This window comes from Protomyctophum parallelum, assembly GCF_964188405.1.
Source record: "Protomyctophum parallelum genome assembly, chromosome: 5".
NCBI classification, from domain to species: domain Eukaryota; kingdom Metazoa; phylum Chordata; class Actinopteri; order Myctophiformes; family Myctophidae; genus Protomyctophum; species Protomyctophum parallelum.
Window position 1 is genome coordinate 30014816 of NC_139702.1, and position 15526 is coordinate 30030341.

Here is a 15526-nt window from a genome sequence, read left to right on the forward strand (position 1 = left end):
AAACATTTCCAAGATATGCTAAAGTTGCTACATATAGGTAAATGTGTTGTTGGACACAGGGTCAGTCTTGTGCTGAACAACTTTCTTATTAGCCTACCTGAGCAGGAGCCAGGAAGAGGCGTTCAAGTAGGGTGAGTGGGTGACGTCATCACAACCTTCTCTTTACCTGAGCAGGAGGCATTCAGGTAACGTCATCACACTTTGATTTCACATCCAGGTTTCTGCTCTAGTCTACTTGCCAGCCCAAAAGCTCATTGTGAACCCAGACATTTTGAGTACCCTAAATTACAAATGTTGAGTATGGGTCCCCAGCATGTAGAAACTGCCGGATGCTAACTTTTGCATACTGTATGTTGGGAAATTGTCATAATTAGCATAATAAGCTGGTGTACCATTAACATCTAAGGCAAACATTTCATTATGCTTTAAGTAGCATGTCAAACTAGGGCTTTCTTATGATTCTGGAATCTGAATCCATTGCAAGCATTCGTTTTGCACAAAAAACACTCCTTCGGCTAAAAACGTCCACAGCCGTCATCACAAGTGGCTATGGCCGAATTTAGTCCAAGGAGTGTTTTCCATGCAAAACTAATGCTTGCAATTGATTCAGAATCATGAAAACCCCCTAGTTTGACCCGGTACTTAAAGCATAATAATACCAAAAAAAGAGTTGCCTTATATAGGATGTTAACCTTTTCCGCGCCATTGCCGTAGATCTAGGTCAATTGAAGCCTATTATTTAACTGCAATGGAGGTTTAATTCATTTCACAGTTTGGGAGTAATTAGTAATATATTACCCTATACATTAATTGAAGAGACATTTACAGTATTAAGAGCCCTCCAAGGAAGAGTGGGCACCTCAATGTAAAATGTGCTATTTTGTAGGTAAGAAAAAAAAGAAAGAAAAAAACTGTAACTAGATACAGGTCTCCACCAGGGCAGGTCAGATTGTCGCCTCCTGGTGGTGCTATAATAGGCCAATGTGAAAAGGGTGCCTATGTGGCTATGGCCGAATTTAGTCCAAGGAGTGTTTTTCATGCAAAACTAATGCTTGCAATTCATTCAGAATCATGAAAAACCCCTAGTTTGACCCGTCACATGGTAGGCTACTTAAAGCATAATAAATAAAAGATGATGTTGCCTTATATAGGATGTTAATGGTACCCCAGTTTATTATGCTAATTATGAAAATTGCCCAACATAATATGCAAGTTAGCATCTTGCAGTTTTTTTTTTAATCTTAAATTTTTTATCCCACGATTTTGTAACCCAGTTTTCTTTTCACCCAGTGCCAATTATCTAATGTAATCCTGGGAGCTACACTTCCTCTGCCAACCTGGGGGGGCAGTGGACTGACCTCATGCCTCCTTCTATGCATGAGGAGTCCAAGCTGCTTCTTTTCACCTGACAGATGGGAATTTCCCCGGCCGGACGTATAGCGCGTGGAAGGGACACGTTATTCCGACCAGTTCCTTTCCCCTCCATCAGGCGCCCCGGCTGGCCAGGGGGAGGTAGTTTTAGAGACCAGGATTACGGCATGTTTTTGTGAGGGTATCTACCCTAGGGGACACGGGGAGAACATGCAAACTCCACACAGAAAGGCCCTATCGCCCTATCGCTAAGTGGACTGCACTAATATTGTATGCAGTAGTGTATGTCATTCCATTATGCTAAATAAAATACAAATGTCATATTTCAGGATGTACTGTATCATCCAGATTAGCACCTAATTTCTATTGATTTTCCAGTGTAAAATTTAAGTATCATATTTAAGTATCAGGGGCTCCATTTTTGCCGCCGCTAAACCCCTTATCCCTAAACTTCTTTGCCTTTTTTTTTTTTTTTACTATTTTGCTAAAACATTTTTGAATAGTTAAAATGGCCAGTCTACAAGCTCACAACGTGTCAATGTAGATTGGCTAGTTGAACTATCTGGAGCCCCAGATATTTCAAGAAGTTTCATCAAAGTTTCAGTCCAATTTGACCTAGGTAGGGTATTGCAGACATGCAGACAACTATATATTTAGCCTACATATTGGCTGAATGTTATTTTCCACACATTTCATCCTTAATGAGAAGAAAAAAGGTTACATCTTGCTACACAACTAAGCCCAATGACATTCTACCTAAATACACAAGATGGACTATAAGGATTTGAACCACAATACGTACCACAGAAAACAGTCTGAGGAGAACATAATGAACAAAAAACATTCTAAATATGTATCTTTCTACTGCAGTTTGTGATATTCACACATTTAGGACACCGGTAATAACACAAGTTTCCCATAACACTAACTTCAATGCAACAAGGACGCACGCACGCACACACGCACGCACACACCCATGAGAGTAGAAAGGTTGGCAGATAGCTTATCTGAGTTGATGGGAATGTGCTAGTCTGTTGGCTGCTGGCAGTGTTTCAACTTCCATCCATGTATGCTGGGAAATCACTTGTGCCCTCCCTTACTTACGTAAATTTAGCCTGTTTGTTCAAAGGCTATACCTACCTGTAGCTCATTCTGTGTGAAGACTTCTCTGCATATACTATAGCCTATCTGCATTTGCATGTCTTATAGTCTGAGTGCCACATTTAGAAAAACTGTAAATCTTTTGGAAATGGGTATAATATTACTGTGCATGGATTTGTTTCTTCTTGTACTGACATTGGGAATTTGGGACATTTCAAAGATCAGTATATATATACAATTGACAGTTTTGCAGACACTTTTACAGCAAGGCAAACAAGGTCATTTACATCAAATGCGTGGAAAGAGTAATCTAGGATCATAGGTAAATCTGTGCATTGAAACTATAGGCCTACACACTAGGATGCCAGTTCTACAAATGAACCTGGCATCTGTCTACATAACATGCTATCTAAAGTACATTTTCACGCTCTAGCCTTTGCAAGGCTATAGGGCAAGTGCTACGGGCTGAGGTGGAGTCTGAAGAGGTCAGTCTTCAGATTACAGTGGAAGATTAGGAGTGATCTGCAGTTCTAACTGCAATGGGGGTTTAATTCATTTCACAGTTTGGGAGCCAAATACAGTAGTAGGCTAATATATTACCTTACACATTCATTTAAGAGACATTTACAGTATTAAGAGCCCTCCAAGGAGGAGTGGAAGAGTGGGCACCTCAATGTAAAATGAGCTATTTTGTCCGAAAAAGAATGAAAAAGAAGACAAAAAAAAAGAAAAAGAAAAACGGTAACTAGATAAAGTGCCCCTTGGGGCACAGGTCTCCACCAGGGCAGGTCAGGTTGTGGCCTCCTGGTGGCGTTATAATAGGCCAATTTCAAAGGGGATGGCAATTGGATGATTTGAGGCATTTTGTTCCAAAAATGTGTTTTGCAAAAATCCACCTGTTGGTGGTGCTATAACAGGCCAATGTGAAAAGGGTGGGATATATTCCTCAGCCTAGTATAGGAAAGTCTATGAAAGATTTCACGTCAATTGCACACTGCGTTCATGATTTGAGGCTTTTTGTTGGAATATGAAATAGAGGCTGGAGGAGTAATATCCAAAAATGTGGTTTACAAAAGTCGGCCTCCTGGTGGCGCTATAACAAGCTGTTCTGAGCAGAGGTTCATCGTTGGCATCCAGGGAGTGTGTGTGCAAAATGTGGCACCGACCGGGTTATTTAACGGTGCCGGAGATTAGCTGTTAACAGACGGACGGACACACACACACACACACACACACACACACACACACACACACACGGACACGGACGGACGGACACGGACGGACGGATGGACTCACACACACACGCGGCCGGAGTGCAAAACATACTCTCTCCCCATGCCTTCGGCCTGGTGGAGACAATAAGTAATGTAAAGTAAATGTACATGATTAGAACATGATTGTCTAATACGTATGTGTATACACTTGCTACAAATTCTTATCTGTATATCCAATCATTTTGGGGTATAAACAAGAAGTTGAAGGATACATTTAGGTCTTATAATTATGTACGGGGCGGGTACATATTCACATCATGTTTACATGACTTGACTATTTTTACATTTTTCAATTGTTTATTTCAATTGTTACTTTTCCTTAATGCCCACTCTTCTTGTATCCTTCAGTAAATAGCAAAAATAGCCAATCTACAAGATATTCACCTGTTTCCTAGGCTGTGTGTGTTCAACTTCCTGTTGATTTGATCTAATGAAATCCAATGAAACTGGTCAGATGACCAATGATATCCAATTAAATCGACGGGAAGTGGAACACACACAGCCTAGGAAAAAGGTGAATATAATAATATAATGTTAGGCACATTAGGCTCTCCAAACTCTCCACCCACCTCAGGCTAGGACATATGTACTGTACGTGTGCGTGCGTGTGTGTGTGTACACAGTTCGTGTCCCACTATGACCAGTTCTTTCTGGTTCACATGGTCTGAAAAAAGTGTATAAAACGAACAAGCCAAAATAAGTCGGCCATCAGGCATCAACACATCTTTCCAAGATGCAGGTAAGGGTTGATGTGGGACTTGTTCTACAACTCTCTTCAGGTTTAAGCTGCTTTATTCCGAGCATTAAATGTGCTTTAAAGCAGCATTATGTAACCTTTTTAATGAATGCAAAGAGTATGTTAATACAACTAGTCCTTACCCATTTTTTTTTAGATATTTTTTATTGGTTTTTTGAAGGGACAGACAGTAGGCTGACAGGAAACGGGAGAGAGATGGGGGGATGACATGTAGTAAAGGCCGTGTCGGGCTTGGGAGTCAAACCCGCGGCACACTGCGACTGGATCACCAGTCGGGTGCCCAGACGGTTACGCCACCGCCTGGGCCTTGCCGTTCATTTTAATCTTTGTATAATATTTGTGTGTTTTTGTAATGAATAAAAACAGCACTATAACATAGAAAGTATTCGTACAAATGCATGGTAGGGAAATATATTCATGGCAAGGACAGCAACAGTTACATTTATTAGCCCACAGACTAGACTTGAAAAGTATGAAGGCCTCCCAGTTTGACATGCACCACAGAAACTATGGACAGTCGCACAGGTACTCCCAAATGTATTTTGTGAGTCGCACAGATCAAATTGTAGGTGCATTTGCGTCCAAAATGTGCACAATTCTGAGCTCTGGCTTGAGAAAACTCATGGCTTTTGCAACCTGTGATCTTGTGAGCTTGTAGATTAGCGGTTTTCGCCGAAGCGCGTGCTTTATCTCCCCAAAAGCATGTTTTTGCAACAAACGTTTAGCGCTTTATCTCCCCAAAAGCATGTTTTCTGCAACAAACGTTTGAAATTTCCGCATTTGCGGCGCCCCCTATGGCTGAAAATGGAGTTGCTTTGGGCACTCTGTTGATTAAACCACCCACGACATATGAATGAAATTTGGGGTGGATTGGACATTCCATTGGTGATTTGTGTCATTTTTCGTAAAGCAGGCCCCTCCCACTAACTTTGGACACCGATTACAGCTGAACAATAAGGACTATTACAATTCTGGCTGTGGCGTTTTCATCGGATAGCTCCAGAGATCATGTGTACCGTTTTTGTGATTTTTGAAGAAAATTCAAAATGGCGGAAAATCTATCCTGACACAAATGGGCGTGGCCTATATGGTTTCTGAGAAAAGAATACTTGATGTGTGTTGTCGCATTTTCCCATTTAAGTGGATGGGAATATTTAATTCACTAATAAATTCGTAATTAATTTATACTGGAAAAAGGGCTTCGCCTGTGTGAAAAGTGGGAGCGATTGGTGCAGGCAGTGAAGAGCCACGGCAGTGTTTCTGACACACATTCAGACAGACATTGAGTTATAACTTAATACAATTGGGGTGGTTGTATTTAGTCTCCCTGCTCTTATATTTAGAGACATTTAGAACATGTCAAAGGTCATGTCTCACCTAGACACAGCCACACAGGATCTGACACGAATGGTCAAGATTAAGGTCAAGATAAATCCCCTGAAAAAGCAGACAGGCTCTCAAGGTCAATGGTAAGAACAACAATTCAAGCTCAATTGTTTTTAATGTGTATGTGAATTAATTAATTTCACATAGACTTTTGTCACACACGCTGTCACTCTGTCGATCTATCTTTATTTTCTCTGTCTGTCTGTTTGTCGTCTCCCCCCCCCCCCCTCTCTCTCTTTCTCCCCCTCACTGTTCCAGACAGCTGTTCTGCTATCTCTACTGGTTCCAGTAGTGTGTGGCCACTCCCAGTTCTACCTGCCCACTGACTGTGATGACATCCAGCAACATGACAGCACCAGTCCCAGTGGGGTGTACACCATCTTCCCTGGTGGTCCCACCAGCCCTGTGCATGTCTACTGTGACATGGACACTGATGGAGGTGCCTGGACCGTGAGTATACGTTCATTTAAAAGGCATCACACTTTATTTACACAGAACATTTTGTCCATTATATCATTTTTTGACCATATGACATCCTCAGTACAAGATGAATTATCAAAATTATTATATAAAATGTATTTATATTTTTTTATGTGCGTGCTTCCCCCTAGGACTTTATGTATAAAGCATGTATAAAGCCATTTTATACAGTATAACTTTCATTTATGGTGAACGAAGAATTCAAACAATAAGAAAATACTTAAATTGAAGCATTTACAGAGGCTAAGATTAACAACAGCAAAACTATATAAAGAAAATCTGTTTATGAACTCCAAAACTCAAATGCTTGCAGTGTTTACTTTTTCCAAAATATAACCACAGAAGAAGAAAAGAAACATTTTAGACTAATTTGACAAAAGCCCAAATGATGCACATACCTTTTAAATATATTTAAAAAGTATATTTTCTTCTATGGTTATATTTTTGACAGCTAAACACTGCAAGCCAACAAAAGGCTTTGGATTACTGTATATACATGTATGTGTTATTTATATCATAACCGTTATTTATGTTATTTATACCATAACCGGGGGGGGGGGGGGGGGGGGGTTGTTCAATCCACTATCTGTGTGTCTTCGTGCAGATAATCTTGCCTATGCCTACAATATTTGGTAAATGACACTGATCTGCCTTATAGGCAGGTCAGTGTAATTTCTTGTGCATGCTGACAGCAGGACCTCGAATTTACGAATTGGTCAACAATTCATTCATTTTCTTATGTATATAATCATGGACCTATCATCCCTCAGGCTATGGGATAAGCATCCCACCAAACTATGGACAGAATGAGTAACTTACTGTACAGACATGCACACTGGAACGTAGACATTACTGTACAATGCTCCTGTCCCTTCGGCTTATGGGATGTATAGCAGCACTGGCTAATCACAGAAGTTAACTGGTGCAAACCAACCTTAGATTAACACCAACAATATATCAAGCTGGGAAGTGTGATCTCTCTATCTCAGGTTATCCAGAGGAGGGTGGATGGAACTGTGAACTTCTACAGACCCTGGGACCACTACAAGAATGGCTTTGGGAACGTAGCGGGAGAATATTGGCTCGGTGAGTTATACTGTCGATGAGTACCGTTTACAATATGAATGAATGAACTGCTATTAAATGATGGCCGAGAAACAACGGAAGGCAAAAAACACAAATACAACGCATAGGCCTACTGTACATATTAAACATACATACATACATACAGTACATGCACACACACATCCACACACACACACACACACACACACACACACACACACGCGCGCACACACACACACACACACACACACACACACACACACACACACACACACACACACACACACTTGATATTGCTCACTTTCTTTTATCTTTAGACAAACAACTAAAAATTAAATAATACATTCACAGGGCTTTAAAAAAAGGATGCATAATTGTCATACGTTTGTGCGTTTTGTGCTAGTGTGTTTGTGCACACTAGCATTGTTCCATTTCCTACAACTATTCTGCTTGATACTGTATATAAGCCTCTCAGCAAATCTACAAACACTCAGACCATTGTCTCACAGAGTAAAAGTATTTCAATAAAGGAGAGGAGAGAAAGTTTGCAACAAAGTCACTTAGTTAAGTGACCTATGTGACTATGCATGATGAAGGGCTTAACAGTGACTGAGAACACAACTGTATTTAATTCCCATACACTTTGGTTTTCCCCCTCACCTATCTGTAATAGGTAAAAAACATTGTGTGCCATACAGGTTCAAATTCTGTGCACCACACTTGAAGTTGTAGTGTGATTTGAGTGGAGTTGATGGTACAGTTATTAAGAATCAGCCTCAATGGCTTAAACTTTAAGCCATTGAGGCTGATTGTTAATGGCTTCTAAATCCTCAAACATTTTCATGTCAAGGACCCCCAAAATTATATTTATTTGGCCACAGACCCCCATCTTAAAACACAATTTGTGCCAAAGACGTCTCCAGACATCTTTAGAATTATCGCATGGTGTGCCCAAGACGTCTGTACACGTCTTGGGCACACACACGTCAGAAAAAATATCTTTTAAAAAAAAGGTCTCAATTTCATGAAAATAAATTAAGCCCTATACTATAGCATAGTAAGCATAGTTTTCTGAACACTTAACAGTTATAGTCATATACCCAAGTCTTGCGAAGCCAGACGAATCTGCCTTTGCAATGCAAATCCACAACACGAGTCATGACATAACTCGCTAATTACTTCGTCTTCCTCCCATAGCCTTCCTCGCCACACACGTGTGTGTTGTTACTGCTGGCAAGAGTAAGTTACATGAGTGGCGTTGATGAGATAATAATGCTAATGTAAGTAAGTAAGCCTTGCCCAGCCATGAGTCTCATAGGGGCAGAAACCCTGTTTCTGTAGTGTGAGGTAGCTTGATGTACATCCCCTGGACATGGCACTAGTATGTCACAGACTCACAGGGACTTACTCCCAGTCTTTGGTATGGCCGGCCAGGATCGAACCCCAACCTCCCAGTCCCAGGGCAGACACTCTAACCACAAGGCCACTGAGCCGGTCAATGCTAATGTAACCTGCACATTTGCTGGAAATACTGTAAAGCTTTTGGAAATTCCTTTCCTTAAATTTCAAAGGTCAACATAATACAGTTGGAATATGGTTTTTCCCTTATCCACTAATGAAAGAGATATTTACAGTACAGAGGTAGGGAAGGAAGCACTGGAGAAACTCGGACACATTTACTGCCTTTTTATTAAGGTGCAAAGTACAATGGACAACCTTTTGCTGTGGATTGTATACATCTTCGCCAGGTCCTAACGCTGTGCCTGTCTCCCTCTCTCTCTCTCACACACACACACACACACACACACACACACACACACACACACACACACACACACACACACACACACACACACACACACACACACACACACACACACACACACACACACACACACACACACACACACACACACACACACACACACACACACACACACACACACACACACACACACACACACACACACACACACACACACACACAGTGTTTTTCCGGTTCACATAGCCTTGATCGGGCATAAAACCAGCCAAAGATAACTCAGACATCAACACAATCTCCACCTCCTTTCCAAGATGCAGGTAAGGGTTTAAGCTGCTTGGGTTCAAGCTAAAACCTTTTATGATTTTAAAGGTGATTTTGTCAGTTTGAACATCAGTTCAGAAAGTCACCAGTCTCACTTGCGGACACTATTTGCCTACAGGTTTGGGGGGAATAAGATTTTACAAAGAGAGACAACAGTATATTATGTAAAAACAAACATCCAGGGTTTGGATTTGGAAGATTACTTTTGAAATGTAATCCATTTCAAATGACTGATTACTGAGTTCATTTCTCAATGCGTGCACACTTGCACATACACTCAACTAAAAGTACTACAACAGCAAGTGAATATGTGACTGTACCGTGCCGATACCAATAAGTTGACCTTTTATTTTTGTTAATGTGATTGTAATAGATTTTCTGGTGTATTTCATTATGCCTCCACAGAGAACAGCCAGTGTAATGGCTAATGCGTTGTCTAGATCTTTCTGTCACATTTTCTCTCCCTCTCTCCTCTCTCCTCTCTCTCTCTCTCTCTCTCTCTCTCTCTCTCTCTCCAATTCAATTCAATTCAATTCAATTTAATTTAATTCAAAGGAGCTGTATTGGCATGAGAAAACATACGGGTACAACATTAATTCCCGGGGACACGAGCAACCTGAACGGGCTGGTCAGAAATTGATTGATTAAATAGGCTACTTTATTAAGAGTTTACAAAAAGTACAGAGGTACAGAACCAGATCAGTGGCCTTGTGGTTAGAGTGTCCGCCCTGAGACTGGGAGGTCGGGGTTCAATCCCCGGCCGGGTCATACCAAATACTCTAAAAATGGGACCCAGTGCCTCCCTGCTTGACACTCAGCATCAAGGGTTGGATTGGGGGTAAGTCCCTGCGATATACTAGCATGTCATGTCAGGGGGTGTACTTGTACATCAAGCTGCCTCACGCTACAGAAACAGGAGATAGGCTCCTGCCCTATGGGCCTCATGGCTCGGCAAGGCTACTTACTTACAGAGGTACAGTACATGTTGCTGAAAATGGACAACAACAAAATGCTCTAAGGGGCTTTTTCCATTGTGGTCCTGTATATTCAATTCACCAAGACATATAAAGACATACTATAGAAGACATCATCAATACTATAGGAGCGGTAAAAGTATATTTTAGAGAAAAACTGGCAAGCTAAAAACGACTTTTCTAGATCCAGGTGACCTTTTATGGTGGTTTAGAGGACGGTATAGAGGGAGTCACACTTTTTGATGGCTGTTGGCATATAATTAATTCCTCCCCAGATTTGTGCTGAATCTGGGGGGAATCAGTGGAGTTCCCTCTGGTGCTCCACTGATCTCATTCCCCCCAGATTCGTCTCCCTTGTTGGGGCTGCAGGCCGTGCAGGGTGAAAGTGGTGCAGGCGTCTTGAAGGTGAGTATAAGGAAGCTGGTCACTATCCTGGACAACCACTCAAACCCAAACCCCCTTCACATAATTATGGTGGGAAGGCAGTATAGGAGAGATGGATTCACCATGCCCAAGGAGGGACAAACACAAGACTTCAAATAGTCTTTGTGCCATTAGCTTTGAAGATGTAGGCCTATAATGATGAGGCACACAATGGTCGCTTGGCTTGTTCAATAATAGAATAGACTAATTGATTGGAAAACAATAGGCACTATTTAAAGCAGGGGTGTCAAACTAATAACTAATAATATATAATAATAATATATAATATATAATATATAATATATAATATATAATATATAATATATAATATATAATATATTATATATTATATATTATAATATATTATATTCTAGCAGTGACTGACTGAGATATCGAGCGTGCGTCCGCAACTGGTTGTGGCCCCCATCAAGTGACCTTTTGACCAATGCGGCCCTCGCCCCAAGTTCAGTTCGACACCTCTGATTTAAAGGTATATTCAGTGATTTCACTCAAAAAACCTTAGGTTTCGTTTTTGGCTGTGGGACCCAGCCTTTCGTCCAATCAGGATAGAGAGTCAAAAACGAAACCTAAGGTTTTTTGACCCACAGGGGTTAACTGGGACAGGGAGGAACTCCTTATATGGCCAGTACACTCTATAGTAGGGAGGATTATCACAACAAAACAAAAAAATAAGTGATATTTGAATTAAGTGAAATCACTGAATATACCTTTAATATGGTTACCTTGCGTTCTCTTGTATTAATTTTGTCCTGAACTATAGCAACTGTTGAGGGTGTACAGTGTTGTTATTGTTCATTACTGACAGTATTTCTTTGAGTGATGTATACATACTATACATCTTGTAGATCTGCTATTTTCAAAACAAATCTTACAGTATATATTCTTTTTATCTGGAATATTTTAAGCATTTTATGATGGGGGCCTGCGGAATACATATTAATTTGGGGGTCCTTGACATGAAAATGTTTTAGAGCTACTGGATTAAACAACATACTGTAGGAAGCAATTAAGCCCAAATATAACCGGAACCCACAACTACCAATATATACAAGCAACTTTACAGAAAAATAAGCCCAAACCTGCGTATAATAAGCAGACATGGCAGCAATGCTGTGCCCTGTAACTGTATCTTAACTGCTGTTTTGCCTGTGGTGACTATAATTCACCCCAGCAGGAGCATTAAAGCTCTTCTCTCTTCTCTCTCTCTCTCTCTCTCTCTCTCTCTCTTCCAGACAGCTGTTCTGCTATCTCTACTGGTTCCAGTAGTGTGTCCACTCCCAGTTCTACCTGCCCACTGACTGTGTCACTGTGATGACATCCAGCAGGGCGACAGCACCAGTCCCAGTGGGGTGTACACCATCTTCCCTGGTGGTCCCACCAGCCCTGTGCATGTCTACTGTGACATGGACACTGATGGAGGAAAATGGACCGTGAGTAGGCCTACTTTAATTTCAATTGATCACACCGTTTCATGTGCACGCCAACAGCAGGCCAAGTACCTCAATTACCTCAAGTACCTCTAACATTATATTCATTTATAGACTTGACCACAACATAATGACAATATACTGTAGGGTTCAGATGCTATTATGGTAAATGGACTGAATGTCATCACATTCACCCATTCACACACCAATGGTAAATCATGCAAGGCACCAACCTGCTCATTGGGAGCAGTCTTGCTCAAGGACACTTTGACACTTTCCAGGAGGAGCCGGGAATCAAACTTGGAACCTTCGGATTCCATGGACGGCCGCTCTACCTCCTGAGCCACTGCAGCCGCAGAATATAACCACTTTTAAGTTGGCAACATTTTGGTATAGTGTGTATGTAGCTTATATATCTGGAAGTCATAGAAGTCCAAATAACTGAGCTGAACCCCTCCCCAAAATCTCTATCTCAGGTTATCCAGAGGATAACTTCAACAGACCCTGGGACCACTACAAGAATGGCTTTGGGAATGTAGCCAGAGAGTAGCTGGTACTACTGGATAGGTGAGTTATATTGTTGACAAGTATTGCGTACAATACGGATGCAATATGGATATGCATGCATCAATATTATTTTTTATGTAATCACATTTTTGCATTCTATCTGAAACGTATGTGCATAACACCTTTTGAACTGCACTAACCTGTATAAAAGATTCTAGACATTCTAGCTAGAGTGAGTGAGTGAGTGAGTGAGTGAGTGACTGACTGACTGACTGACTGAATCATTGATTGATCCTAAGTGCTTGACCTGAAGTGAAACAGACCTCTGTGTGTGTCCTATAAGGTCTGGATAATATCCATTTGTTGACGATGGGAGAGAAGAAGCGTGAGCTGAGAGTGGACATGGAGGACTGGGAGGGAGGGAAGGCGTATGCCCAATACTCCTCCTTCTCCATCGAACCTGAGACCTTTGGCTACCAGCTCCATCTGGGCAGCTACGTGGATGGAGGAGCAGGTGAGGAACCTAACATATCAGGGGGGTTCAGGGAGCACACAGTGTTCAATTCAGATCATCTCCAAGCTTACGTTGCGCTGCGACGTGTTGTAAGCTTGCGTATGGCCTACTGTATATTCAGTTATTATTATTATTATTATTATTATTTTTTTAAGTGGTCAAACTAGCAATAGAATTTTGCATGCTCAATCTTCCAGAAAATCCTAATAATCCTAATAAAGATATTTAATAACGGAAAAAGTTAACTCTCTGGCGTCTATGTTTTAACTCCGACAAACAGTGTTCATCTCAACATCTCGTCATGTTGTCTTTTTTTAGGGGACAGTTTGTCCTACCACAGCAACAACATGAACTTCACCACCTACGACAAAGACCAGGACATCTCTGTGCTCAACTGTACTCAGTATACTTTGGGTGGCTTTTGGTTCGGCGACGCAACCCCCAACGGCCTCTACACACCCAACGGTGGGAACAATAGGATTGAAACCCGGGTGATGTGGTTCCACTGGAAGGCCAATAACTATTGTGGGAGGTCGGGTGGGAATCAGTATCAATGGTTTGACACACGGTGGCGCCCCTTGTTTTATTTCAGATAATGTCAGACAAAAGTCAATAAAACATCAGATTATGCATGAGATAACATTCTTCCTTGAAGTCAGGCCTCCTTGGATTGGATCGTCACTGCAGAGGATGAGAGGGGTGTTAGCAAGCGGTCAGAGCACAAGGTAAGTACAGGGTTGGGGCCTGAGACTCCGGTCTAGGCTATCTACCAACTAGCCCTCCAAGCAGAACCCAATGGTACTGAAGTTTCTGACATTTTTGACGACACAGACCATGGGGTCCTGTTCCAGCAGTACTCTGCCACCTGGTACGCGGACATAAATAAAACATAAACAACGTGGATAACGTCTGTCTGCGCTCTTTGACGACTTTTTTTTCGTGTGAGGGCTTCTGAATCTGTGAAGTATAAGTACCCATACATGCCACTGCGAATATCTCCTGTGGCGCGGAAGCCGTTAAGTATTTTTAATCTTTGTTTGACCGATCGGGACCGGGTGAGTATGTAACCTAGGGCCCCTTAGGCTCGGCCAACAGGTAGGTACACAAGCATTTATACTCTGATTTCTCTCTATATACTGGGGTCGCCGTAGAGGTACGTCAAAGGCAGCCAGTGGGTTTTAACCTGCCATCCGACGAGTCAGCCCCACCTCCGTGGACGCGCTGATTGCGCTACTAGAGAACCACCACGTCTGCTCGGACATGCTCCGACAGACCAAGAGTGAACCAGCCCCCAAGACCGATGACCGCCGAGACCACCGCCGAGCCCACCGGCGCCGATCCCGCCGGCCCCGGCCAAGCCCCGTAGCAACGCCCCCCCCCCGACCGCAGCCAGCGGATCCGCCGGTGCTACGTCTGTAATCGGGAGGACCACCTTTCCTGGGCCTGCCCGGAGCGGCCCCCCGGCCCAGACGTCTCCATGCCCTCCGCGGACAGTATGAGAGGCCCCCGACCCTGCCTCCACACCGGAAGCGAGAGCCGACGACAGACCACCCTCCCCGCCCGCGTCGACGGGACCGACACCCATGCCCTGATTGACTCCGGCAGCATCGTCACTCTGGTCCGGGGTGACCTCGCGTCCGCCCCCGATGGGCCCACCATCCCAGTCACCTGTGTCCATGGAGATGTCAGACGTTACCCCGTCGCCCACGTGACGGTACAGACCCCCCGAGGCGCCGCGCTGGTCTCTGCCGGGGTGGTCCCCGAGCTTCCAGTCCCGATATCGGGAACGATATTTACGTACCATTAATATGACTAAAGGTGCTATAAATAAAAGTAACAATGTAATTCAGGGGTGCCGTGGATGAAAAGGTTATTTACAGGGGTGACCTGAGCCAAGCATGTTTGAGAACCACTGCTGTAATGTGTTGATGAACACAGGGTGTCAGTCTTGTGCTGCACAACCTGCTATTTACCTGAGGAGGAGGAGGAGGAGGAGGACGGGTTCAGGTTCAGGTAGGGTGACATCATCAGACTATGCCTACTCTGGTTTTCACTTCCAGGTTTCTTCCAAAGGAACAAGAGAAGAGGTCAGAACCTTCAGATACAGTTCACTCACTCACGTCAAATTAAACATTTGGTT

General features: G+C 42.7%; 1 protein-coding gene across 1 annotated transcript; it reads left to right on the forward strand.

Annotated features, from left to right (window-relative positions):
* Nucleotides 1-4479: 4479 nt before the first annotated feature.
* On the forward strand, nucleotides 4480-14752 carry LOC310858311 (microfibril-associated glycoprotein 4-like; the record flags this gene model as incomplete). The annotated part of the gene is made up of 6 exons (XM_083764418.1): nucleotides 4480-4485; nucleotides 6148-6339; nucleotides 7359-7455; nucleotides 13216-13386; nucleotides 13705-13877; nucleotides 14624-14752. 6 exons carry the CDS (start codon nucleotides 4480-4482, stop codon nucleotides 14750-14752), a joined length of 768 nt encoding a protein of 255 aa, XP_083620544.1.
* Nucleotides 14753-15526: the final 774 nt, after the last annotated feature.